A 26,594-nucleotide genomic window follows, 5' to 3' on the forward strand; every position below is an offset into this window, starting at 1 on the left:
GGCAGGCGCCGGGCACTGTTTTTATACACAAGCAAAGCTCTGCTGACTTGTGTTTCATGCAGTGTTGAGTCTGCTGGATACACACCCTGACATTCACCAGAAGGAGCTGGATTCCATCTTTCTGGCTCTGTTTCTGACACTGCAGCAGTCTGATATGAATTTCTTTCTTGAGGAGAGTGCGTGGAATTCATGCTGAGCTGTAAAACATGTTTTATTGCAGCTGTTCCCAGGGTGAGTCAATTCACCTGGAGCAGTCACAGGGAAAGCCAGGAGAGGGGAGGGGGAGCTTTGCCTGCGGCTTTACTGAGCACCTGAGCTTTAGTGTGCAGGAGCTGAAATCCTCCCTGAGCTGATGCTTTTGTGCCAACTAGAACCCAAAGAAAAGGTGTGAGATTGTCCAAGGGTCTGGGATAGGACCACATCCTGTTCTCCAGAGGCTCTGGGAATGCTTCTGCATGGCCCCCACCAAAAGAGGCCTTTCTGGGCTTTGCTGTCAGCCTTTTGCCCCAGGAAAGCTGTGCCAGACCAGGGATGGGGGGCAGATGCAGCCAGAGATGGGATGTAAAATATCCTGGTCCCTCCACTAGCAGCACCAGTAGCTGACTGCATTGTTTCTACCCCAAGGATGCCCTGGCTGCATCTGGAGGAATGAAGGGGGGTAGAAGGCTGCTGGGGGCTGATATGTGCAGTGAGGAGGACCTGGAGGTGGTGATTCCCTGGGTGAACAGGTAATTTCTGCTGCTGCCAGGTGGGAATCCAGACCCTCATTTCCTGAGTTAAAGGGAAACCTGAGCCAGCCGGTCCCTGTTCCCTAAATCCAGCCTCCCACTCAGCCTGGCTGTAAGCATTCCCTCACTGTCTGCCTCTCCCTGCTCAGGGGATGAGTGTGGGGAGCCAGAGCTGCCCTGGGAGCAGCAGCAGTTTTGTCCTGAGCCACCCCTTCCTCAGGGTGGCAGCGGGGCAGCCTCCAGGCTGAGCTGTGTCCAACCCCTACAGCGCCAGGGGAGGGCTCCGTGAGCTCCCTGCCTTTTTATGGTCAGGAATGTGTTTGCAACACGTTAATTAAGAGCGACCATGGTGGCCAGCACAGCCTGACCCCCTCAGAGCTGAGCCCTTCCTGCCCCTCTGAGAGCTCAGAGTGGAGCCTGGAGTCATGCTGAGACCATGGCAAGGGGCCACAGATGGGGCTGGACCCCCTCTGCCTCCCCTTTTGCTTCCCCCAAGGCTCCTGTGGGGTCTGACACCCTTCCCTCACTCCCGTTCTGCCCTGACACAGGGAATGTGTCTCTATATCCAAGGTTTTGGGGCCGGAGCCCCATTTCTCCCTTATTTTTTAGCTGCCCAGCGCCCACACTGGGGGCTGTGCCAGGGTCTGGGGGTGCTCTCTGCTGCCTCCTCAGACTGGGGAGCAAATTTGGCAGAGTAAATATTTGAAAACAAACCCACAAACCAAAATAACTTCTCTAACCCTAGTGATAAATCTGTGTGGAAAGCTCACAGTAACTGAGCTTTCAGCCAAGTGTCCCTCACCTCCCTGCCCACTCCTGGGCTTGATGGGAACTCAGTTCATCCTATTCATTTTTCACTTCCAGTTAAATATCCTTTTATTAAATTTTAACTGGAACATAAGGACTTGCAGTGCTCTTAATTTAAGATAAAACCTCCCAGGGGAATGGACCAGGAGCCCATTTTTCTCAGCTGGGAGCATGGTGAGTGTCAGCAGATCCTGATGCTCTTGTCTTTTCCATCTGGGCCTGATATGCTCTGTTATTTGAGGGGGAAAGTAGCTTCTAAATATGGTTTTGTGTTGGCAGCACAACCTTGTGTTTGCCCTTGGAGGGTTCATCAGGGCACAGGCTGGGTGTGAGGGTGATGGTTTCCTCCTCAGAGCAGGGACAATGTCAGATAAGCTGGGGGGGGCTTTTTTCTCTAATTCTGAATTTGCTGTGAACAGTATAATGATCTGGCCCAGGCTTCACTCTTACACCTGCAGCCAAGTGAGGGTCAGTGGATGGGGGAGGATCCATAAAATGGGGAAGGGGGTGTTGGATGTGTCACCACACAGAGCCCTGACCTTGCTGACCATCACCAAGCCCCTCTTTGCCCCTGGAGAGGGGGAGAGCAGCCATGTGAGCCATGTCAGAGGGGATTGGGGGTGCTGGAGGCAGCAGGGAGGTGCAGCTCCTCAGGCTGGAAGCTGTGCAGAGCCTGCCCCCAGCCTGCTGTCACCCTTTGGGACCTCATTGCTGAGCAGTGACCAGAAATAAGCCGGGACCAGTGGTGCCCAGAGGGGCCACAGTGATGCTTTGGGCTGGGAGCTGAGGAAGGGGTGTCCTGGGATGTGTCTGGGCAGCGGCTGGGGCAGCTCTAGAGCAGGGCAGGGCAGGGTCAGCCATGGGCTTGGGAGGCTGCTGGAAAGGCTGGGGTGGGATGGATGGGGAGCAGAATCAGTGTCTCTGACAGGGGGTGTGGGGATACTGCACCCCCTGCCATGCCAGCACAGGGACCTGTGCCCTTGGGCAGTGCAGAGGGGGTGGGCCAACATCTCCATCCCCAAGGTGAGCTGATAACTGCCCAGGAGAGTGCACAGAACCCCTCAGTGTGTGTGGGATCTGTTGGAGGCAGATCCTGTTGCTCTCAGAGAAGAGGTAGATGAGGGGCCAAGGAAAGTGAAGCTTTTAGCTGTGTTTGTGCAGCTGCTTCAATGTTTTCCCTGGCTGTGAAGGGTTGAGCAGGGAGATAAATGCAGATGTAATTAATGGAGCTGCTTATATGCTGCTGTCTGTGACTTATGCTGGGAACAGGCCTAGACTAAATATCACCATTACTGATAGGAGGAGGTGGCCAATTTATGGCCCTCTCTGTGGGGAGAGGAAGATCTGGTTATAATAACACTCAGCAGGGGAAAAGAAATATTTTACAGTCAAAAGCTTCTCAAGAAAAGAAGGCCAAGCACTGGGGCTGGGTGGAAGAAGGGCTGTGTCAGCAGCAGACCCCCAGGGAGAGCCAGGGTCCTGGACAGAAATACCCATCCCAGCCCTGGGGAGCTCTGCTGTGGGGATTCACAACAGTGGAATCTGTGCAGACAGACTGAGAGCCTCTGTATTGGCAGTTTATAGAGACCTGACCTTCATGGGGGCTGTTGGGGTACACCCCTGGGAATTGTAGGGATGCAGAGCTCATCCCAGCTCCCAACCCTGGCTGTGCTCTGCCACGGGGTTTTCAAAAGTGTGACTTGATCCTAGTCCTGTGATGCTCTTCTGGTAAACAAAAGGAAGGATTTCACTTGCAGCTGGTGGCTGTCACAGGGCTCAGGCACCCTGGAGCCTTTGCAGGGTTCAGAGGTGGGAGTGTGAATCACAGCAGCCTCTTGTGGGCAGCGTCACTCAGCGGTGCAGTGACATTCATGACATTCCTGTGCCGCAGCGCCCCCCTCCAGGGATGTGCTCGGGCATCACCCACATCCTCCATCCCCCCTCAGCGTCCCTGCCTCCAGCAGGTCCCACCACCCCCCAGCCTCTCCTCCACTGCAGCTGTGGGGCTTCCCAAAGGAGCTGGACACGGCAGGTGGGGTGGAGGGGCTTTATTTATTCCCAGGTTTGCTGGACACCCCCAGCTCTCACACAGCCCTGGCTGTCCCACCTCAGTGTCAGTGCCCTGCTTGTCTCCTGCTTGAGATGCTGAGCTGTCCCCAGGCTGTGCAAAGGCATAAAAATCCTTCCCCTACCAGGGGTCCATGGCTGTGCTTCCCTGGCAAACAACCTCCCTCCCCTTGGTCCTTGGTGACCTTCTGTGCTTTGCTTCTGGATTTTCCTACCTGAGCTGGGTTTGTGCCCAGCACTGCCCCAGGATGCAGCTCCTAAACCAGGACACAAACAAAACAAGACTTTCCAAATGTCCCCAAAAGTGCACCCACAAGCTCCAGATGCTGGTTGGAGGGGCCAGAGCTTTTCACAGGCTCTGGCTGTAGATGCAACAGGGAGTAAGTCCATCCATGGCAGAGGAGGAGGTGTTTACAGATGGCAGTGGATTTTTGGGTTTGATCTCTCTGCTCTCAGCAAGTGCTTGGTGGAAGCAAAGCCTGTCCTTAGCTGGTTCTTGGCTGAGTTTGTGTCAGCAGCATCACAGTTGTGATTTCTGGGTGCATTTGAATGAAAAGGATTCAACTGGACCCAAAATGTTGCCCGGCCCCAGGCCTGGAGGAGACTGCAAAGCCGTGGGGTGGGAGGGAGCTGTGCTAGCTGACGTTGAAGGTGACAGAGGAGCCATCTGCTCTGTGCTGCTGCCCCTCCAGCCCTGCCTCCCCCCAGGGCTGCATGGGGACCCTGCAGCGCGCGGCCGAGCGCCCGGGCAGGGCTTCGCTCAGCTGGGTCACCTCGCTGAGCTCTGCCTCCAGCGTGCTGAGCGTGTGGGCAGCCTGGGCCACATGCACCCTGTGCGCTGCCTTCTTGTGCAGGAGGCAGCTGAAGATCTTCTTGAAGCCCTTGCGGAAGTGCTTGGAGACCAGGGCGTAGACGATGGGGTTGACGCAGGAGTTGGCGTAGGAGATGACGTGCGAGAGGATGCGCAGCACGTACGTGGAGTGGTTCAGGGGGAAGTACCCGAACCACACGCACAGGATGACCAGGTGGTGGGGCAGCCAGCAGAGGCAGAACAGCACGGCCACAATGATGATCATCCTGGTGACCTTCCTCTTGGCCTTCTTGGACTCTGACATGTCTTGGAGAGGGTCCACGGACCGCCACAGGTAGCGAATAGTCCGCACGTAAGTGAGGCTGAGGATGAGCACGGGGATGATGTAGCTGAAGATGAAGGTGCAGGTGTCCATGATCTTGCGCTGGGAGATCTCCCAGATGGGGTGGCAGACAGTCAGGTTGGCCAGCTGGAACTCCTGGTAGTAGCTGAGGTAAGGGCCCGAGAAGATAAAGGAGAGCCCCCAGATGAGACAGATGGCCAGGAGGGCGTTCCTGGGTGTCCTCAGCTCCCTGGAGTGCAGGGGGTATCGTATGGCCAAGTACCTGCATGGCAAAGGGAGAGGGACATGGCTGCAGCCCTGGGGAGGGCACAGAGAGAGCACTGCCAGGAGCAGTTTGGAGAGAGGGCAGAAATGATGGATTTGGGATTTCCAGGGCAGTTAGTCACACAACTGATTCCCTGGTGCTTCTTAGGGACCCACAAGGGACTGAGGAAAACTCTCTCCCTGACCCTGTCCCATCACCCTCTGCTCTTCCCAGTGGTTGTGGGGCCAATGGGGATGGTCCCATTCTGTCCCTCCCCTAATCCAGGAGACACTCACTTCACCATCAGTGTCTGGCACAAGTGATTGGGGCAGTGAGGATACAAAGGCAGGAGCAAGTGCCCAGGAATCCCAGGCACAGCATTCTTTGTACTGGCACATGTGAGAGCACATTACCCCTTTTCAGTTCTCTAATTAGCTGGTCCCTTAATTGCACCCACATCTGAGGATTGTGCAAGCCCTCCTTGCTCAACACATCTGTTCCCTCTGCTCCATGGGATACAGGGGGAGAGGCAGCCCCTGGGGGTGCTGTCAGCAGGCAGTGCAGGGCTGTGCTGGGATGGCAGGACACATCCAGCTGGGCTCCAGGGCCTCCCAGGGAACTGGCACATGGACTTTCCACATCCCACCTGGCAGGGTTTGGGCACTGAGTGGAGCAGCACCAGGAGCTCCCAGCCTCTCGCTGCAGGGTCATAACTCACTGGCCCTTGCAGAGGCAGGGACTGAGGTAAAGCACAGGCAGGAGCTCCCAGATTATCCCAGCCTGTTCCAGGCTTCCCAGTAAAACCCACCCTGGAACAGGCTGGGATAACCACTGGGACAAGGGACAGCACAGGGACAGAAAAGGGCTTTTTGCTAATAGAAGGGGAGGGTGGGAAAATCAGTGTCTCAGCTCAAACATCCCAGTGCTTTTTTCTCCTCAAGGTCTGCCTGCTTTGCCAGGGGCTGTTGGGAGGGAAGGGGCTCTCTGTGCATCCCAGGAAGAGCCAGAGCTCCACACGGACTGACCTTTGTTTGTTTCTCATTTTTTCATCCCCACTTCACTGCTGGGGCCTGTGGATAACTCCCAGTCCTAGATTTTTGGGGTCTGAAAGCTTCCTCCAGCTGGGCACTGGGGCCAGGGATCCCCATATGCAGCCCCTCATACTGCGGGAGGCTGCATCAACTGGGAAATGCTCCTGGATTCCCCCAGGAGCCCGGGAGATCACAGCAGTCAGGATTTAGCTCCAGGGGAATCTGTCCCCTCCCTGCCTGGTGGGATCCAGAGAAAGGAGAGCCTCAGGATGCAGCCAGCCCCTCCCCCTGTTCCCTCTCCTACCTGTCCAGGGACACGGTGGCCAGGGTGAAGCTGCTGGCGTACATGGTGAGGTAGATGAAGAAGTGCACGGCCTTGCACATGAAGGGCCCGAACACCCATCCCTCCAGGGTGTAGATGGTGGCTTGGAAGGGGACGCAGAAGAGGATGAAGCAGAGGTCGGCCACCCCCAGGTTGAGGATGAAGAGGTTGGTGGTGTTCTTCACCTGCCCGTTGCGCAGCAGCACGGCCAGGACCAGGCTGTTGCCCACGGTGCCCACGAGGAAGATGATGAAGTACACGAGTGGGATGATCACAGACTCGGGCTGCCAGCCACCCCCGGAGCCCGCCAGAGAGCCGTTCATGGCCGGGAGTGCCCGGCCAGGGGCTGGAGGGGGCAGCGTGCGTGGAGAAAGCACCGGGGGGCACACGGGGTGAGGGGGTGCACAGGGAGATCCGTGTGGGGGGCACGGAGAGCACGCTGGGGAGCACAGAAGGGAGGGAAAGGGAAAGGGGGTGCAGGGAAAGGTCAATGAGGAGCACCCAGGGATGCACAGGGAAGGAGTGGGTAGGAAACGTGCAGTGGGAAGTGCAGCGGGGAGGCAAAGGAAAAGGGGGTGCACGGAGAGGTCAGCGGGGATTGCACGGGAAAGGGGGTGCAAGGAGACTGCAGCAGGGATTGCACGGGAAACGGGGTGCAGAGAGAGCCCGCTGGGGAGCACAGCAGGGATGCGCGGGAAGGGGGAGAACGGTGGAAGGGGAGCGCGGGGAGCGCACGGGAGCCGCACGGGGAAGGGGGTGCATGGGGAGCGAGCGGGGGTCCAGCGGGGCGCACGGGGAGCCGGCGGGGGCTGCGGGGGAGCCGCGGGGGAGCCGCGGGCCCTTCACCTCCTCCGGGTGTGCGGGAGCTCGGGGCGGCTCCGGCGGGGCGGCTCCGGCGCTCTCCGTGCGCCGGCGGAGCGGGGGGGCCCGGGGGCTCCGGGCGCGGCTCCCGCCCGGCCCCGCGCATCGCACCCCGGGAACGGATCCGCAGCCCGGGAACGGATCCGCACCCCGCCACCCTCGGGGGCTCAGGGGCTCGGGCCGGGCCGGGCTTGCCCGGGGATGGGGGGGGAAATGTCACTCGGGGCTGTTACCCCTCCGGAGGGGCTGGGGCAGCCGGGCTGGGCGCCCCAAAGGGAGCCGGGCACCCTAAAAGTAGCTGGGCACCCCAAAGGGAGATGGGCACCCAAAGTGAGGCGTCTGCGGGGTTTTCTTATCGCCTGCCCCTTCAGTAGCCACTGAAAAAGGGTTTGTTTGTTCACCTCCAGGAGCTGCAGGGCTGATTTTTAGGAATGGGGATCCTCTGCCCGCGGATGTGTCCGCATTGTCCAGCGGCAGCGAAATCCTCGCACCAAAACACGCGAGGTGGGGTTTTCAGAGAAACTGCATTTCTCCCCACGGCTAGGAGGGCAGTGTGATACATTGCAAATCTTTTTCGTGCCATGTCTTCCAGCAAAATTGCCTTTTTGGTCCTGCACGGGTGGAAACCTTGGGAGCAGCCGCTGCAATCAGCTCTCCAAGGACTCTTCCCTCTGACCCCACCCCAGCCTGCCTTGTTTTGCTTCTGTGGAGAGGGAAATATTTAATGCGTCGATTACTTCTGTAAGTAACTCACTCCGCAGCTTCTCTGCTCTCTCAGTGGGCGTTCAGCACCCAGCCTGCCGTGCTGGGGCTCTGGGGACACTCCCAGCCCTGGGACACGGCCACCAGAGCACACGGAGCCCTCTCCACCCTCGGCTGCCCAGCCCCACAAAACCTGCGCCTAACTTGGAGATAACCAGACCCCTTTGGGGTGAGGATGCTCCGTGGTCCTGATGACATCCCACAGGGAAAAACAGGCAATGAAGACCAGCACAGCAGAAATTCGGGCACCCCACAGGGGTCAAGGAGCTGCTGAGACACAGAGCTCAGCTCTGCCTTCCTGTGCATGTCCCCAGGGAGCCACTCCTGTGCCACATCCCCAGCCACGACCATGGGGATTGCTGGAATCTCGTGGGAAAGCCTGGCCCCAGGGAGGTTTCACCCTGTGGGACCTGCCCTGTGTCCTCAGACACCACAGGGTATTGGGATGATGGTAGTGGTGGTGTCTTTGGTCAGCCTGCAGACAGGCTGGGCCCATCCTTAGGCTGCAGAGTGATATTATTAAAAAAAAAAAAGAGGGAAAACACTCAGTTTCTTCCCAATAGCAGTAAAACCTGGGAGTAGCAGGATAGAAATAAATAGCAGCAAAATGTATTCTTGTCCTGAGACCTAGATGGGTTATTTGGGCAGGGGTGCAGGAGGATGATCCAGATCCCCTCTGGCCAAAACCAATAGGAAAAGGCCAAAACTAATAGGAAAAGGCATGCTGTGGGGCTGGCAGGCCTGGCAGGCTGCAGGGCTGGCTGGCAGAGGGATGTGAGTGCCTGCAAATCTCTGGATTTATTCTCTGCAGCAGTCCCTGTGACACCAAAGGCAGCTCAGCCTCGCTGCAAGGATCCCCTCAGGGCTCTGCAGGTTTGTGACCCCCCTGCCCCTGCTCTGGGGGAGGGCAGAGCCAGCTGTGCAGGAGGAATTCACACACCCAGGAGGTGGCTGATGGTTTTATCCTCCCTTTTCCAGGTTCCAGAGGAATCCAGAGGAGCAGCAAAGCTTCCTGCCAGTGTGCAAGAAAGGTGGTGTGGCAGAAATGTGCCTGTGCCACACCTGGTGGCTGTCCTGACACTGGAATAGGTCCTTTGGGTGCTTTTTTGGGCACCTGAGGGTGGGTGCTGCTGTGCCAGCCTGAGCCAAGCCTGTGTGAACTGCCATAGCTGCAAGAGAGGAGCTGTTGTTTGTAAAATAGGCTTTAATTGTTGTGCCTGCTTAGTTCAGCACCATCCTGGAGCACAGTTGGGTTCAGATAGGGAATGAAATGAATCCCTGGGAGATGCATTTGGAGCCTGGAGCAGAGAGTTTAGAACATGTGCACAGAAAGCTGCCACTTGAGGACATGGTTGATTTTTCTTTCTTTCTTTTTTCCCTTTGAGCTTTGCTGTCTAGGAGAGGAAAGGAGAGGTTTGAAATCGTGAATAACAGGTCACAGCTGAGCCCTTGGAAGGGGAGAGGAGCCAAATTGCTTCTGGGAGTGTGACAGCAAAGTGCAGCCAGGCAGGCAGAGCCCAGGGCTGGCAAAGATGGGTCTGGGGGCATGAGCAGCTCTTGGAGCAGATTGTATTTATAAGTGTTTATGTAAATATCACCATTAGGTGCTCAAATAAATTTGGTGTTTGTCCCAAATGAGGTATTCAGCCCCACGTGCAAAGGACCTGGTCTTTAGTGCTTACAGCATGAAGTAGCTCCGGGGTGAGGTGAGGTGAGATAAGGGCGGTCTCTCCTTTCCCAGCTGCACTGCCCGAGGGGTTAAGGCTGCTGGGGGTGGGAGGATTTGATTTTAGTGCTCAGCCCGGGGGAATTTAAAGCCCCTCTCCTCTAGGGCTGCCCAGAGCAGCAGGCTCGCAGTGTCCCGGGAAGGGGCAGAGGGATGGAGGGAGAGGCTCCCCCGGGACTGCCGCAGCAACAGCATGGCCAGGAGTGGGGTCACCCTGGGGGCTGATTTTGGGGTCATTTCTGGCGTCAGTTCTGGGGTGGGTGAACGGGGCAGGGTTGCTGGGGCTGATTTTGGGGTCAGCATTGGGGTGGCCTGGGGCAGAGCACTGTGACGGAAGGGGGGCTTAGTCCGGGATGGAGGAGCGGGACACGGGCAGGAGGGGCCGGGCGGGGACGTACCCGCAGCCTGCGAGGGGCCCGGCCCCGGGAGGCCGCCGGGACCCCCCGATCCCTGTCCCGGATCTCCCGATCCCAATCCCGTTCCCGACCCCTGTCCCAGGCTCCCCCCGTTCCCTATCCCGGATCCCCCAATCCCAATCCTGATCTCCCGTTCCCTGTCCTGGGTTCCCCCAGTCCCGTTCCCTGTCCCGGGTTCCCCCAGTCCCGATCCCGTTCCCTGTCCCGATCCCGTTCCCTGTCCCGATCCCGTTCCCTGTCCCGGTTCCCCCGATCCCGTTCCCTGTCCCAGTTCTCCCGATCCCGTTCCCTGTCCCGGTTTCCCCGTTCCCAATCCCATTCCCCGTCCCGGCTCCCCCCGGGTCCTCCCCGTTCCCGGCGGCCCGCGCGCGGCCGTTCCCGGCCCGTGATGCTCTGCGGCCGCGGCCCCGGTGTAAGATGGCGGCGGAGCGTCAGGGAGGCGGCGGCGGCCGCGGGGCCGGTGCGGAGGAGAACAAGGAGCACAAGGACGGCAAGGACAACAAGGAGAACGAGCGGCCGGCGGGGCCGCAGCCCGGCGGCCTCGGCGATAGCCTGGGCCTGGAGAGCATCCTGCGCGGCGGCGGCGGGGGGACGTGGCAGGCCCGGCCCCGTGGGCGGCGGGGGGACGTGGCGGCAGCGCGGGGCTCGCAGGGCCGGGGCGGGCAGGGACGGCGGGGACAGGGACAGGGGCACCCCGCAGCTGCGGGCGGTGCTGGCCTGGGCCTGTGAGGGTTTGGTTTGGATAAAAGGCCATCTGGCTTTCCTGATTTATGGAATCGCGCTCTCCCTGGGCTGCGTCTCCTTCCGAACCCCGGGACAGCTGGCGTCAGTCTCCACAGCGGGGCTGTGTGCGAGCAGGGCACCCGTGAGCTGCTCCTGGCCATATTGCGGCTTGAAGTGAGCAATAATACATAAAAAAGCCTTAGCAGGGCACCCGTGAGCTGCTCGTGGTGATACTGCAGCTTGAAGTGAGCAATAATACATTAAAAAATCTTAACAAGTGTGCTGAAGTGGCAGACTGGCTCGTGCAGATTTAGTGCTTCTGAAATCTCGGCGTGTAAAACTCGTGGAGGTTTTGTAGGTGAAACTTCCACGTGAAACCAGTCCAGCTGCACAGCTGTGATAGAGCTGAGTTTTATCTTCTGGGTCAGAGGGAAGCCCGGGGGAAATCAGGTTGCAGTTTTCCACGTGGCATATGGCAGGTGTTGTGTAGTCAGTAAGTGTGGAGTAAGGTGCAGACACAGCAATTGCCCTGGGAGTGTTGGGAATGCCTAAGTCAGTGAAAAAAATAAAAAAAAAAGTTCAGAGGGCATGAATTCAGCAAGTAACTGTGCAGGATAAAAGAGAGTTTGGAAAAAATCTTGGGTAGACAGTAGGGATGAGGAGGGCTGTGTTGAGACATTGCAGTTGGACTTGGTTGTTCTGCAAATGTAGAATAATTCAGTGTGATAACTATTGGTGCAGGGTTTTAGTACTTCAGAGAGTTTCTTTCAGGTGTAGTCCCAAGAAAACAATTTGCTAGACATCTGGCATTTTAAACTTCAAATGTTTGGTGGTTTCTTTAGGTGTAGTTGTAGTTTTTTCTTTGGTTGGGGTTGTACAGTCTGGTTTTTTCTATTGTAGGTTTTCTTTAGAGGCTTCTTGGTAAAGCTTAAAAGGGAAATTTTGGGGTATGAATATATATAGCACAGAGATTTTTTTGTGTGTGGTGGAGATTTTATTTCACAAAATAACCTGCCTTGTAAACTGAATGAAAAACATGAGATTTACTAGAATGTGGCAGGGTTTTATTTGGCAGGAGTAACTGAGGGAATAAAGGAAGTGTAGGAGCTTTGCCAATACACTGAAGGATGCAGAGGCTGGATGGAACTGATGGAGTGATGGTGCCCTAGGTCACAGGGCAGTGCTTTGTGTCACTGATATTTGTTGCAGCAAGACAAGAAAGGTGCTGAAAAATTGAGAAAATCAACCCTGGAGTTATTTCCAAAAACTCTTTTTATGAGGTTCTGTGCTCAGAAGGCACTTTGTTTGTTTGTTTGTGCTGGGCAGGCAGCAGTGATTCTGTTCTTTTCTTGAGTGAGGGGACATTCCTGGGCAGGAAAGCTTCTCTACCTCAGCTTTTCCTATAAATCTGTGTCACAGTTGTGGCTGGGGAGGTCCTGTAGTCAGGTGTGTTATCCTGGATGGGTCCTTATCTCAAAAGGAGCTCTGGTGACAGCAGCACTCCCGTGGGTGTCTGGAGGAGGTGCTTGAGGTTTGTCTCAGTCTCTGCTGACAGGCAGGAGCTCTGGGCTCATGAGGTGCTTTAGAGCCATCATCTCTCTGCTTTTAGGAGGTTTTGGGTTGCCCCAGTGTTCAAAGTGTGTTTGTCTGATGGGGTCTGTGGGTTCCCTGCTGTTATTTTGGGGTGGAAGGAGGAGCTGGTGCCGCTGCACTGTGAGTGTCCCTTAACGCCAGCCGCAGTCCTGCAGATCGTGAAGGAGTCGCAGCAGCAGCATGGCCTGAGGCATGGGGACTTCCAGAGGTACAGGTGAGTGTTGGGGGCTGCTCCTGGGGCTTGGCTTCTCTTCATTTAAATTGTAACCCCCTGTAGCAGGCAGCAAAACCCATCTGCCAGGTGGAAACCCCTGACAGGCTGTTCCACATGGGGCCCTGTGTGCTGATATCCCTTGGCTGTACTGTGCTGGGGCTGTGCTGGCTCTTGCATCTCCACTGCCCATAGGAGCTTGTGTTCACACCTCCCTGGTAGGCACTGTACTCCTCCAGAGCTCAGTCTTCAATATAAAGCAGTTAGTAATGACCACATCACCCTGATTTTTCAAGATTATCAATAACTACATGTCTTCTTACCTTGTTTTCTATTAATTGCTGCATTACATGTAGTTTTTGAGCTACCATATGTCACACACGGTGTTTTAATTGTTAAAACATTGCCTGGTACAGCCTTAATTTTTTTTCCTATTTGGATAGAGCAGTAAGCAGAAGCAGAGTTGTCCTTTGGCCAAACTCTGACTCTGGTTGTCTTTTTTTAGGGGTTATTGCTCCCGCAGACTGAGGCGGCTCCGCAAAACTCTCAACTTCAAGATGGGCAACAGACACAAGTTCACTGGGAAGAAAGTAACTGAAGAGATTCTCTCAGACAACAGGTACAGGGACTGGGTGGAATTGAGAATTCAGTATGGTGCTGAAGAGTTTCCTTTCAGTGATTTCTGTTTCAGGTGGAAAACTATTTAGTGCAATATCATCCAAAACATTTCTTTTCAGAGATGTGTGTTGTTGATATTAATAAAAGTTCAGGCTGTAGTGCAGGTGCAAGAGACACTGCTCAGATCCAGTGAGACAAGAAGGAGCAGCAACAGCCTGTTCCTTCTCTTCCCTCATAGTGGCTAAAATGGATTTTTCTCATAATCAGTAAATTTCTGTGACATTGAAGAGGAAATGCTTATTCAGGTCTGTTGCAAACTAACCATGGGAATGCTGGTAGTGTGAATGTAGCCAGCAGGTTGGGGTTAGAGATGCAATCCCTTCTGTTTGAACAGAAATATTGCACTGCAATTTTTACTTGAATCTTCTAAATTTGACGGAATGCTTGTCTGACAGAATATATGGAGAGTAGCCAGGATTTTGGGTTCACTTGCCATCTTTTAGGAATACTTGAAATGCTTCCTGTCTTGTCTTTTCTTGTGGGAAAACAATACATGATGATGCATTCACCTGTGTTTTTAAGAACATTTTGAACCAGTTTGAAGAGTGGTCTAAAATGATGAATCCCTTGTCTTTGTAGTGTCTGTGGTACTACAGAATGATACCTAATTCTCTTCCTCAGTGGGGTAGTTACACTTCTGAGTGAGAAACACAGCACAAACTAGTCAGGAATAACAAGACTTTGTGTGCTTAGAACTTTAAGAAATAAAAGCATCTGCCTCTTACTAACCAAGCTGCACTTCTGCTACTGAACTTGGCAGACCAAATGGCAAAGAGCTGGTGGTGATGCAACTCTTGTCTGAGTGTCATTCTTGTCCCTTGCACCCTCCTGTGCCCTGCAGGTATTTGCTGCTGATCCTGATGGATGCAGAGAGGGCCTGGAGCTATGCCATGCAGCTGAAGCAGGAGGCCAACACGGAGCCCCGCAAGCGCTTCCATTTGCTGTCGCGGCTGCGCAAGGCTGTGAAACACGCCGAGGAGCTGGAGAGGCTCTGTGAGAGCAATAGGGTGGATGCCAAGACTAAGCTGGAAGCTCAGGTAACCACTGATACTTTCATCTTGTTGTACTGCAAGGGCTGAACAAGAAACCTTTGGGATTTGGGGTGAAGAAATAATTACTATCTCTCAATAGATAATAAAAGTACAAAGAATTGAGGGCAGCTAAGATGGTGCAACACAGCCTAAGAAACTGCTTATCTACTGAGTTACCTTTTTGTTAAATGTGCTGAAGTAGCCACCTAGAATGCAAGATTTGGTTCCTGGAAAACAGGAAACAACTCTTGTGAAATCTTTGAACAGCAGTGCTGTGCTCATTTAATTAAACTGCCATTGTATAGCATATTGCTGGGGAAAAAAGCTGTGACATTAGTGGGCCATTGCATAACACACAAGAAATATCTTTAATTTCTGGGTGACCTTGTCTAGTGGAAGGGGTCCCTGTCATGGCAGAGGGGTTGGAACTAGATAATCTTTAAGCTCCTTTCCAATCCATTCTGTGATTCCATTTTATGATTCTGTGGTTCCTTAGAAATGCAGCAGAGTCAGTTAAAGGAGAAGAGGTAGGTAGCTGTAACCTGTCATCCAAATCAGTTGTCTTCTGTGGGAAGCCCCAGTGAAAAGGGCAAGGCTTAGTCACCCCCTGTAGGAGTCATAGCAGCCTTCCTGCTGAAGGTGGCCCCAGTCATGCTGCTGATGGGGGGAAGTGACCTTGCCCTCGCTCTGTGTGCAGGCGTACATGGCTTATCTCACCGGCATGCTTCGCTTCGAGCACCAGGAGTGGAAGGCAGCAATGGAGGCTTTCAACAAATGCAAGTGAGTCCCTCCCTTCACCAGCTTCCTTCAGGAAATAGTGCTGGATCACTTTAGTTATGTACATAACTAAACTAACATAACTAACTCTGGGCATTGTTAATTGTGCTTAACTGGGAGGTGCTGCTGAAGAAATAGCATCCTCCAGAGCACAGACACACACTATTCCCTTAGGATAGCACCTCACAAGTGACACACACTGCAGTGCTAATATTTGTCCGTTGCTGTAGGACCATCTATGAGAAGCTGGCCAATGCTTTCACAGAAGAACAGGCTGTGCTGTATAACCAGCGTGTGGAGGAGATCTCACCCAACATCCGCTACTGTGCCTACAACATTGGTAAGGGAGGGGGGCCTCATCTGTTCCCAGGAAAGCAATATTCATTTTTAGTTAAACCCTGGTCTAAGTGACACTGAGGCCATAATATTTTTGGCAAATTCTGCTCATGTATTGGGACAGTTTAGCAATGCAGAAAGGGCCTCATTTTGCAACAGCACCTGTGGTTATATGTAGAAAGACAGAATAACAGTTTGTGGTAGCTTGCCTATGAAGTCAGAATAAAATTGCAAGCTAAACTGCCAGTGTAAAATCTAATGATTAGTTTTTGTATATGAAAATGATTTTGAAGTCAAATGGAAATGTGATCTCAATTTGTTGATTCTCTCAGGTGACCAATCTGCCATGAATGAGTTGATGCAGATGAGACTGAGGTCTGGTGGTACTGAAGGTCTTCTTGCAGAAAAACTGGAGGTAATTTATTTGCATGCCTCAGCTTGAAATATTCATTATTACTGTGCTGAGTGTGAATATTGCTTCAGCAAACCATTCAAAAGCCAGAATGGAACAGAAGTGAACAAGCAAGCCTAGGCTCTGTGGGAAACAACACTTTCCCAAAAAGCCCTTTGATTTCAAAGTAGTCAATCAAACATGAATTCAGGAGGTTCAGTTTTGCATCTCTGTAAATTCAAGCTCCTAAGCTCAGTGTGTTCTGTGCAGGCACTGATCACCCAGACTCGGGCAAAGCAGGCAGCCACGATGAGTGAGGTGGAGTGGAGAGGGAGAACTGTCCCAGTGAAGATTGACAAAGTGAGGATCTTCCTGCTGGGGCTGGCTGACAACGAGGCAGCAATTGCTCAGGTAACCCAGCAACCCTCTCCATCCTGCCCTTCTGACCATCCTCTTGCCTTCTGTGCAATACCTGGTACCTGAACTAAAAGCTTTTGAGTAATCTAATTTTTTTTCAAACTTGGGGCTGGAAAGCTGAAGGTAAAAGTGGGGGAATACTGATTATAACCCAAAGCTGAAGTGTCAGCTGGAGATTGCTCTCACAGAGTGGAGTAGTCTGGGATATCTGTTCTGTGTATTCCTGCTCCTTGGAACATTCTGGGCTGCCTTCCAGTAGCAGGGTGATAACCATTACTATTAGTGCATCACTTGGAAATGAAGGTTACATTTTTAAGAGTAACTGGTTTTGAATTACTCTTCTAATTTTTTAAGCATCTTGCTCAAATGCTCCGACTTCAGAGTAGCCAAAATGAAAATACATCTTGACCATGTTTTCTTCAGCAACAAATAGCCATTTGCCAGGTGTAGCAGGTACTATGAGATCTATTCCATTCTCTTATTGACTTATGGAAATCTTCAAAAGCAGGAAGTGGATTAATAAATGTCAGGATGTAAATCAATTTCACATGGAATGGTTCTGAAACACTTTATAGAATCATGGAATATCCTGAGTTGGAAAGGACTCACAAGGATCATCAAAGTCCAGCTCACTGGAACTTGCAGTGGCACATACAATTCATGTCTTTAGTATTGTAGTCAAGTTTTCCACTTGTAGTTTTTTCCTTGGAAGTGGTGACCAGAGGAGGTATCCTGCTTTTCAGTGGCTGCATATACACTCAGAGTTTGAAAGGATCTTCAGTAATAACTCTTGCCACTAAACATGGGGATTTTGAAGCATTAAAAACCTTTTATCACCAGGAGAATAATAATGATAAATAAAACCAGAAATGATAAAACAAAAACCCTGCAGAGGTTTAAGACCAGAGCAGGGGACAGTGGTGAGAGGAATGTGATTAAGGATAAACAGGATGTGGCTGGGTGGGAAACCTGAGTGTTACCCATGATATTAGGAACTGGATGTTGCTGAATGGATTTGGTTTCAGGAAGCACATAAGTGTGGCCAGCAGGTGGAAGTACAGCTCAAGAGTTCCCTCATTTAACTTCCATTCTGGCAGCTGACAGTTGGACTTTGTCAGTTTAGTTGCTCTTTAAAGTAGTGGCAGAACAGCCTGAATTTGTTCTAATCTTGCTTTGCATTCCTGGGAAGCTCTGGCTAAACAGAGTTGAGTGGACTGGTGAGAGCTGAGCATTGCAGCAGCACTGTTTACATTCCCAGAGGGATAAAACTTGCCTTTTTGGCAGCAGTTCTGCAGTTGTGTCAGCTGTGATGGGCACCCAGCTTCAGGTGAATGAATTGTGCTTCCTGGGATCTTTGGCACCTTTCTGCTCATCTTCACTGAGCTGAAACCCTGACATAACAGCAGTGCTCTGCAGGGTTTAATTAGAAGTAAAACCAGTCTGTTTTGCGTAAAAATGGAGTCTCCCAATGCAATTATTCTGTTGCCTTTGGTGCCTTATTGGTAATGGGAGGAACAGAACAAATAAGCCAAACTGAAATAGGAATCCAGGTTTGAAATTGCTTGTGTCAGTCCTTTTGTGGATTTGAAGGTGTGACTGTGAGGGCCTACTGGCTCTCACCATGTAGAAGTCACAGAGCTGCAGGGCAGCATGACACAGATGTGCTCCTAGCTGGTATTACCTCAGGGACTCTGTGCTCATCTCTAGATTGCAGCAAAAATGGGTGGTAATAAGTGTCAGAGATGTTACACAGTGGTTTAGACCAAAGAAAATCTGACAGCTGAGCACTCCACTTTTTCGGGATTGGGTTCAGTGGGATTGGTTTCCATGAACCCTCTAAGATGAACCTGTGCAGTTCTGTCAGGACAGTTGAATCACCAGCTGTAGCACTTGTGTCTCAGTTCTGTGATCTGATATCTCCCAAATCAGAACATGTGTATTTATGCATAGAATCAGCTCAAGGATTTTTTGCTTGGAAAGGAAAGCCTTTGTTTCGTTGCAGGGCCCAGCCCTTGCCCTGTTTGTGCCTGAATGATGATCTGGCTGTGTCTGTTTTCATTTTTGTGCTTACGGTGAAATTGCTGTGCTGCTCTGGGTGAGATTGAGAATGCAGTCAGACTCGTCTCTGGTTATTCTCAGGAGCCAGTCCCACCTTAAAAATTCTCAGAGCAAATCTTAAATTAAAAACAAAAAAAATCCCAAACCCAAAAAACCGCCTCCATCGCAGGATACCTGAGGCTTTGTGAGGGAGTAAAAATAACATTCCTGATCGGGTTTGTGGACGTGGGAAGTGGAGAGGCAGAGACTGTAGAGCTGTGCAGTAGATTAACAAGTGAGCATGGTTTTAGACCAATTTTTTTATTCATTTTGACAATTGCAAATTTATTGCAGCAAAGCTCATCTCACACTGTTACATGAGATGGGAGTGGCACAACATGGTGCTGGTGCTTTTGAGTTTTCCTTCAATCACTGAGGCTGAGGTTTGCTTCTGAGTAGTTTTTTCTTACTGAATCATTGCAAGTCTTTCAATCTCCACCTGGTTTCCTTCTCAGCATCTGAATAAAGGCTGAGTTTCGGTTTGGGAGCTCGTTTAATTGGGTACACGATATGCCAATAAATTAGGCAGAGATCAGGCTTCAACTTGTTTTTTAAAAGTTGTTTTCAAGTTCTGGTTTTGGGGCAGAAGGCCAAAAGCTGCTTCACTTTTTTTTTTTTTTAACAAAACTTATGGTGACAGCAGAAAAGCACTCGGTCACTCCTGCTGCTGAAATGTAGGGTTACTGTGAAAGATGCTTCAAACAAGCAAGTTATTGCCACTGTGAACATTGCTGGAGTGGGAGTGGAGAAAAGATAATCATCTGCATATTCTTACCACATGGGAACATTAAATCAGCATAACAAGAGCTGTCTGCATTGGTAGTTTGCCAGTTCAGGACTGCTCAGCTCTTTTGTTGCTGGGCCTTTCCCACAGTGCAGTCCAGCCTCAGCTCAGGGGGCAGTGCAGGTGCCATGCAGGAGGGAATGGAGTTGCTGGGAAGGAAGGTAACTGGTGCAGGAATGAAGCCATGAGCTGTCTGCTAGGCCTTCACTGCTGTTCAGTTCTCAGCACCAACCCCATTCACCAAGATTTCTGGCAGATTTCCCCCAAGAATATGTTGCAGACAGGCACAGATTGGAGTTCTAACTACCCATGGATCTTAAAGACATAATTTGGGAGAAACTTCATTTAATCTCCTCAGTTAATTCATGCATCGTACAAAAAATTCTGATTTCTTGAATCTCCTTTGCTCTTAGGCAGAAAATGAGGAGACAAAGGAACGTTTGTTTGAGTCTTTACTCAGTGAGTGCAGAGATGCCATTCAGGCAGTTCGGGAAGAATTGAAACCTGACCAGGTAAGCAGCAAACACCAGTTTCTACTTCCAATGGCACCATGTTTCCTTGGGAGTGGTTTAGTGTTCAGCTTGCTGGGATTTCTTTAATAAAGAGCTGCTGAATTTGAATTTACTCTCTCCAGAACCGGAGTGGGGGAATAGCAATGGAGAAACCCTCTCTCTTTTGCCTAGGAGTCTGTTACTTCCATGACTTACTCAAACCCTGAGTTGTTCTGCGTTTTTCATCCCTTGGCTGCCAGTTTTAAGTAAATCATGCAGTGTTTTGTCTCCATTGCCCACAGAAGCAACGAGAACACTCTCTGGAAAATGATTCTGGGAAGGTATCCAACATCCAGTACTTACACAGGTAATAGGCAAACATTGCTGCCAGTGCTAGTGTGAAGAAGCCATGTTCTTATGTCAAGATTTTATTTTGTTTGGTTTTGTTTTATGGGTTTTTGTTCTGGGCCTTTGGGATCCCAAAGGATGACTGTACAGATAAGGATCTGATTCAGGGAGCTTAGTAAACATTTCACTCAGACTCTCACGTTGACCTCCCAGATGTTTTTCCACCACCAGTTCAGAACGCAGAGTAATATCTGAGTAGCTCTGACAGTGCTGATGGGATTTCTCTTTTTATTCTGGCAGTTATTTGACCTACATCAAGCTGTCCACAGCCATCAAGCGCAACGAGAGCATGGCCAAGTCCCTGCAGAAGGCCCTGCTGCAGCAGCAGCGCTCTGACGAGGACGGCAAGCGCTCGCCGCGGCCGCAGGACCTCATCCGCCTCTACGACATCATCCTGCAGGTACTGCTGAGAAAACACATCCAGCTCTCCAGCCCAGCCTGAGAACTCTGTGTGCTTAGGATAAACAGGATGTGCATGGGTAGGAAACCTGAGTGTTACAAAAGGTTATTGCAGAAATACAGCACTGTAAGTGAGCTACTGTGAAGTCTGAAGAGTAGCTGAGTACCTTCAAGTACCTCAAAGATGTTCAACATCTGCATGAAACACAAAAAAACCCTTTATGAGGTTATGAGCAGAACCTGCTGCTTGAATGGGTGTCCTTTGTTGTGCACTCTAATAAAGTTTTAAAACAGTCTTTCTGACTCTTGTGCAGCACCCTTAGAGCTACCTCAGTTTCTGCTGGCCAGGGAAAGTAGCAGCTAAAAATACTTGTTCTTCATAAGCAGGTTCTCCATTTCTCCCATAATTTTGCAGTTAACTGAGGGAGCCTGTGACTGAAGCAGTTGTGAATGGGAGAGGGAAATGCCTTATGGAAGAATTAGTTCATGTGAAATTTAAGGAGTCTTTGTCCTAATTCCTGTTTGTGTCAGGAAGTCTGTCCTGAGGGCAACTTGCACAAGTTTCAATGAGAGTCCTTCACAAGGCTGGAAAACTGATGATTAGAAAACTGGAAACTATTTCCCTGGGAGTGTTCTGTTGACTTGTCAGAAGGGTCAGCTTTCTCTTAGACCAGCAGATTCCAGAGGAAGGCAATGCCTGCATTTGTTATTCTGACTCTCTTTTGCACAGAACCTTGTGGAACTGACACAGCTTCCTGGCCTAGAAGAGGACAAGAACTTCCAAAAGGAGATTGGATTGAAGACACTTGTGTACAAAGCTTACAGGTGACTGAGAAACAGCCAAGTTTTCTTCAGCACACGTGACACTTTCAGAAGTTTAATTCCACAGCTCTGTGTGCTGTGCAGGCCTTTGATGCAGGTTCCTCTGTCCTCTGAGACAGTTGCTAAAGGGAAACTGCCCACTGCTACTTAAGGATATCTCTTATTGCCAGTCATTTCAGTTGGCAAAAGGTGTGGACAACAAACACATCAGGAATGCTCTCTTGACTGTTGCAGGTGTTTCTTCATTGCCCAGTCCTATGTCCTGGTAAAGAAGTGGAGTGAAGCCCTCGTGCTGTACGAGAGGGTGCTGAAATACGCCCGCGAGGTTCAGTCGGGAGCTGGAGCTCACAGGAACAGCCTCAAGGTAGGAGCCCAGTCCTGAAGCTGAAGTTTTATGAAGCAGCTCTGTCCCACTGTTTATTGTTAATTAGATGCCAGGCCATTATAATTCAAGACTGATCTCTAACTAGGGAGAAGGGTAATGTTCATTATAGCAGAGACCTTGTAGTGACATGGGAACAGTTCAGCTCCCCACTTGGAGGAGGGACAGACTTGCACCAACTCCAAAACAATTTATCACTTTTTCTCACCTGTGCATTTTCTCTTATACAACTTCTGTCGTGCCTGAAGCACAATGCTGTGGCTTTTCCCCTTCTAGGAAAGCTTATCAACATTACAGTTAATTTTTCTTAGTTCTTACTCTCTGGTTTTACCTTTGCTCTTACTCTTAGACTGGCACATTTCAGGCTCTCAAATAATTTTCTTTAATGCTCTAGGAGCTGCCTGATGTTCAGGATCTCATCACTCAAGTCAATGCAGAGAAGTATTCCTTGCAAGCAGCAGCTATTCTAGGTGAGTTACACAGCTATACTAGAACTCTGCTCTAATGTATCTTGACTAAAGTCCCTGCAGCTATTTCATTCCCTTTATATAATTTCTGAAGTTCCAAAGGTTTCTCCATCACCATTCACTCAGGCTTTGGAAAAGTACTTTTCCCCCAGTTCTAGCTGCTTCTGTCTGTGTGTAGTGCAGGTCAGCAGGCAGTGGCTGGACATTGGCATCTTGCTCCCTGCCCAGAGATATTAAAACCCTTCCTGGGGATGTGCACCTGTTTTGGGAGCCTGCAGAGAACAGTTCAGTGTTTCATTTTTTGTTGCAGACTCCTTGGCCTTATTTGTCCCAGTTTTGCCTGGTTGGGTGAACTAAGAAGAGGAGAGCAGTGATGTTCTCTCTGTCAGTGTCAGCCTGGCCCACAGAACTCGGGGGGGTGGATGAACTTTGTGATTTCTTGGGCTGTTGTTTTTGCTGTGCCTGCTGCTGGGAATCCAGGACAAGGAGTGTGTTGCCTCCTTTATTGCCTTAATGTTGCTTTAACTGACCCCCCCCCCAGGGTGTTGTCATCATCTTTTGTTGTGTGCTTCACTCAAAGTCTGTGCTGCTCTCCAGACTTTCTCATGACAGTGTGAAGGAGAAGCTCCCCCACTGCAGGGCTGTGTTGGCTGTAGATGAGTGTGTGTGGTGCTTGCTCTGGAAATCAAGAAATCAAGTTGATTCTGCTGAAAATATTGTCCTGTGTATCCCAGAGAGCAAGGATCATGGCTAAGCTTGGGGCACAGCTGCTTCCTGAGACAATCTTACTCTACACCAAGGTCAAGCCTGTTATTCTTACCCCTTTTTGTTCAATTTTGCAGATGCAAATGATCCTCATGAGACTGAGTCTCCATCTCAGGTCAAGGATGGCAAGGTAAGAGCCAAGAGCTCAGGCAGATTCCAGCTGTGCTCTTAATGACTATCACCTTTATCCTGTTACCTGAGTGTCCTCAGAACACAAGAAATGTCACATTGATCAAGATTTGGTCATGACTGGTGTATTTAGGAGATTTTATTAGGCTTGGTGCTGAAGGTAGCTCACACAGTGAGGTAGGAGCTGAGAGGCAGCTTGCTTTATTTGGCTTTCTCTCTGCACATGGGAGGGTTTTCCAGAGATCCTGCAGCTGTGCTTTGACAGGAGGTTAAATCCTTTTCAGAGTCCCCAGAGGCCTCACAAGGGAGCTTGAACTTCTCTTGTCTCAGTTGCTGCCCAGTCCTGTTTGATGTTTGACCCTTTTGATGTGACTGGGATTTAATTTGTGTCCCTGCCTTGGTCTCTTGCAGCCTCTCTCAGAACGGTTTGAGACTTTCTGCCTGGATCCTTCCCTGGTCAGCAAGCAAGTCAGCCTCGTGCACTTCCCACCAGGATTCCAGCCCATTCCATGCAAACCTTTGTTCTTTGACCTGGCCCTTAACCATGTTGCTTTCCCACCTCTGGAGGACAAGGTGGAGCAGAAGGCCAAGAGTGGCCTCACAGGATATATAAAGGGCATTTTTGGATTCAAAAGTTAACCAGGACCCCCAGAGGAACAGAGGTTTTATTCTGTATTGAAGGAGAAGCTCCAAGAGGTTCTAGGACACAAATACCTGCACCTGAAACCAAGAGAGGGAAGTTTTACCATCTTCTCCCCTGTGTCCTGTGTTCATGTCTGTGCACACACATTCTCTCCCAGTGTATTAAAGACAAACAATTACTCAGAAACAAACATACACTATAAATAGCTGAAAATAACCTGGAGCACAGAGAAATTCCTTTCTGCTTGGAGAAGTTTTGTGATCAGTGACCTGTCCAGGGTTGGTACACATTCACTCACCATGGACCAGGGCATAGATACAATTTGATTCCTGCCTCTGTCCCATAATTTTACACTATTATTTGGTTTTTTGATCTAGAAATTGGGGTGTAATTGGGAAATAGAGGCAGAAGTAGATGCAGAGCTAAACCAGCAAGGTGAGGCTTCCACACAATGGCTGTGGAACAGTAGCCAAGGCAGCAACTTCTCCTTCCCTTTCAACCCGGAAGTCTCTATATTTTTAAAGTATGTAACATTCTGAAATGACAAAATAGAGCCTCTTTCCTTATCAATAAGGATGGCAAGCATCAAATATTGATGGTTACTCCTGCTGTGGTGGTGAATTTGTATTCTGGGCCAATAGCACCCTTCTTTATTCATACACACACCTCATTAAATACCTACATACAGTATAGAACCTATTCCTGAAAGTATTTTCCTGGGAAAATAGCTTCATGGGTGGCTTTAGAAATAGCTACTTGCTCTTCTTGGGAAGTTGGGTCTCTTGGTGTTTGTTTTGTCTCTGATCTAAACCTTGCCTGAAAACAAGATGATCTTTTTCTGGAGTTCATCTGTTGCTTTGTTTCTTGTCCCTGGTCAGTAGCTAGACATGAAATGAGGGATAAGGAACAGCAGACCAGTAGGTTTGTGAGTGATAATTCATCTCTGTCGTGCCAGACAGCGTTTTTTATAAAGCACCCAGGTGCCATGGGGATGGGCACTTTGAAAGTGCAGATAATTTCATAATTGTGATCAATTCAGTAGGGAAAAAACCCACAACACATGGGCAGAACTGTTCCTAAATAAAGCATTTGGAAGATTTCACCAGCACTGTGTGGGTTTTCACTCAGCCTGTCCTGGCAGGTGAAGCAAGAGTTTGTTCTGGTTGTCTGGACTTAGTGTTTTTTCTCCTTTTGTAGCCATTGGAGTAAAGGTTGGAAACAAGGACCATTTTGAATTATTGGGCTTTTGTTGTAACGGGAATTTTCTTTGCAAGGTGCATGTCAGATGAATGGGGGGAATTAACAATTCCCATTATTTTAATATGAACGTTCACTTTGTTCAGTTTGATCTGATTTGTGAGTTCTCAAAGTACAGAAGAACTGTGTGCTCAGAAAGAGGTGGGAGGGGGAGGAGGAACCTCTTCTTTGTGTTTAATTTTTGCAACATGGAAACAATATGGGAATTTCTGGTGTTGTAGCCAGTTCCCTTTGCCTCTGGATTCCAGGGGCATTTTACAGAAGAAAGGGAGGTGTACAGGTGAAAGAAATGTGGGAAGATTATTCATCAGATTGCAATTTCTGTAAAACTTGGTCTTGACTGGCAGCTTTCTCTTCCCTTACAGCCCATTTCCTTTTAGGCAAGGAAAGGCCCACAATGACCAGGCTCACCTGGTCCCTGTGTCCAGCTGAGCTGCTCTTCTCAGCTTTTGGATAAAATCACAGGAGTGTTCTCCTTTGGTTTGTACCAAACTCTGCTTTCCTTCCACGGCTCTCTGTTGTGCCTGGATTGATTCCAGGGAAACTCCTGTGGCCACTTTCTAGTTACAGTTACAAAAACCTAAGAGCAATTGGCCTCCTTCTGCCAAATGTCTTTTGACAGGGAATTGATGAGTTGAACGCAGATAAGGAATTTGAAAACAATAAACTTTTCTTCCTGACCTCTGAGGCGTGTAGTTTGTATTAGGAGCACTGAGCACTCTTTGCCTCCCCAGCACTCAGAAGATCGAGGTCACACCATCACCTGGGGCTGCTGAGCCCCTGGGGAATGGCCACTTAGCTCTGGAGGAGGCTCTTCTGCCCCAAGGCTCAGATAACACCACTCCGAGGTGACTTGGCTTGTTTGTTTTGGTGTAATGTTAGTGGAAAGTGAATGGAGTGGGGTTTGTGAGCAGTGGTGTGGTTTAAATTATGGAAGGTGCTGATGAGGCTTAGGAAAAGAAACCTAAAGATGTAAAGGGGGGGGGGGGGAAATTGTTATTGAAGTCACCTGTACGATGCAGACCAAACCAGACTGACAAAACCAAGGCTTTTAGCCCGGCAGTGGAGCCTGGGCTGGCTCAGGTGAGGCTCACGGAGCTGCAGGGGCACAGGGCAGGCAGGTGAAGTGTCTGATGTGCAGAACAAACCAATTCCCCTGGGCCTGCCCGGGTGTTGGGCCTGGAACAGCCAGGGCAAGGTTCAGAGCACGTTGTGGGGCTTGGAAACATCCTCATTGCCCTGCTCTTTCATCGCTGCTCCTTTAAAGTGCTTGTGCTCTTCCCATGAATTAATTGGCGAGGAGGCCACGTGATTGCCCTCAAAACAGGAAACTCCAGCAGAATGGTCAAGAGGATTGCTTTCAATCAACTTTTCCTATGGAGTATCTTTGGGATTAGCACTGGAATTTTAATTACAGGCTGAGCTAGCCATGTCTGGTACCATTGCATCTATTAAAATAGGAATGAGATGTTCATCACGGCCCTCACTCCACCACCAGTGATAGACCTGTGTCTGAGCAATATTTATTTCTGGTTGTGCACTCTGAGGGGTCTGGGGACACTGGATGGGTCTCAAGGGCCTCATGGGGGACAGAGCATGAGGCAAGCTGGGCAGTGAAAGAACTGAAAGGTGGCACGTGGGATTGCAACAGTCTGGCTTGGGAGCTCCTAAATAA

The 26,594-nt window shown here is 50.5% G+C and overlaps 2 protein-coding genes across 2 annotated transcripts; one reads left to right on the forward strand and one right to left on the reverse strand.

Annotated features, from left to right (window-relative positions):
- Nucleotides 1–3,568: 3,568 nt before the first annotated feature.
- GALR2 (galanin receptor 2) lies at nt 3,569–6,790 on the reverse strand. Its single transcript, XM_054645322.2, has 2 exons — nt 6,336–6,790; nt 3,569–5,018 (listed from the first exon to the last, which is right to left on the reverse strand). The coding sequence occupies exons 1-2, from the start codon at nt 6,674–6,676 to the stop codon at nt 4,238–4,240; spliced, it is 1,122 nt and encodes a 373-aa protein (XP_054501297.2). The 5' UTR covers nt 6,677–6,790; the 3' UTR covers nt 3,569–4,237.
- A 3,692-nt stretch (nt 6,791–10,482) lies between these two features.
- SRP68 (signal recognition particle 68) lies at nt 10,483–25,599 on the forward strand. Its single transcript, XM_054645215.2, has 16 exons — nt 10,483–10,683; nt 12,582–12,648; nt 13,151–13,264; nt 14,165–14,360; nt 15,052–15,134; nt 15,362–15,471; nt 15,800–15,882; nt 16,129–16,269; nt 19,570–19,668; nt 19,950–20,014; nt 20,296–20,455; nt 21,185–21,279; nt 21,511–21,640; nt 22,053–22,128; nt 22,968–23,020; nt 23,431–25,599. The coding sequence occupies exons 1-16, from the start codon at nt 10,536–10,538 to the stop codon at nt 23,656–23,658; spliced, it is 1,848 nt and encodes a 615-aa protein (XP_054501190.1). The 5' UTR covers nt 10,483–10,535; the 3' UTR covers nt 23,659–25,599.
- Nucleotides 25,600–26,594: the final 995 nt, after the last annotated feature.

Source organism: Agelaius phoeniceus, chromosome 19, assembly GCF_051311805.1.
Source record: "Agelaius phoeniceus isolate bAgePho1 chromosome 19, bAgePho1.hap1, whole genome shotgun sequence".
Classification (NCBI taxonomy): Eukaryota; Metazoa; Chordata; class Aves; order Passeriformes; family Icteridae; genus Agelaius; species Agelaius phoeniceus.

Excerpts from the sequence above, each read along its gene's own strand:
- SRP68 (XM_054645215.2), top strand. The coding sequence starts at position 10,536 with ATGGCGGCGGAGCGTCAGGGAGGCGGCGGCGGCCGCGGGGCCGGTGCG. Across the intron at positions 19,669-19,949 it reads AAGAATTGAAACCTGACCAG|AAGCAACGAGAACACTCTCT; the intron begins GTAAGCAGCAAA and ends CATTGCCCACAG. Across the intron at positions 21,641-22,052 it reads CTCACAGGAACAGCCTCAAG|GAGCTGCCTGATGTTCAGGA; the intron begins GTAGGAGCCCAG and ends TTAATGCTCTAG.
- GALR2 (XM_054645322.2), bottom strand. The coding sequence starts at position 6,676 with ATGAACGGCTCTCTGGCGGGCTCCGGGGGTGGCTGGCAGCCCGAGTCT. Across the intron at positions 5,019-6,335 it reads GCCACCGTGTCCCTGGACAG|GTACTTGGCCATACGATACC; the intron begins GTAGGAGAGGGA and ends TTTGCCATGCAG.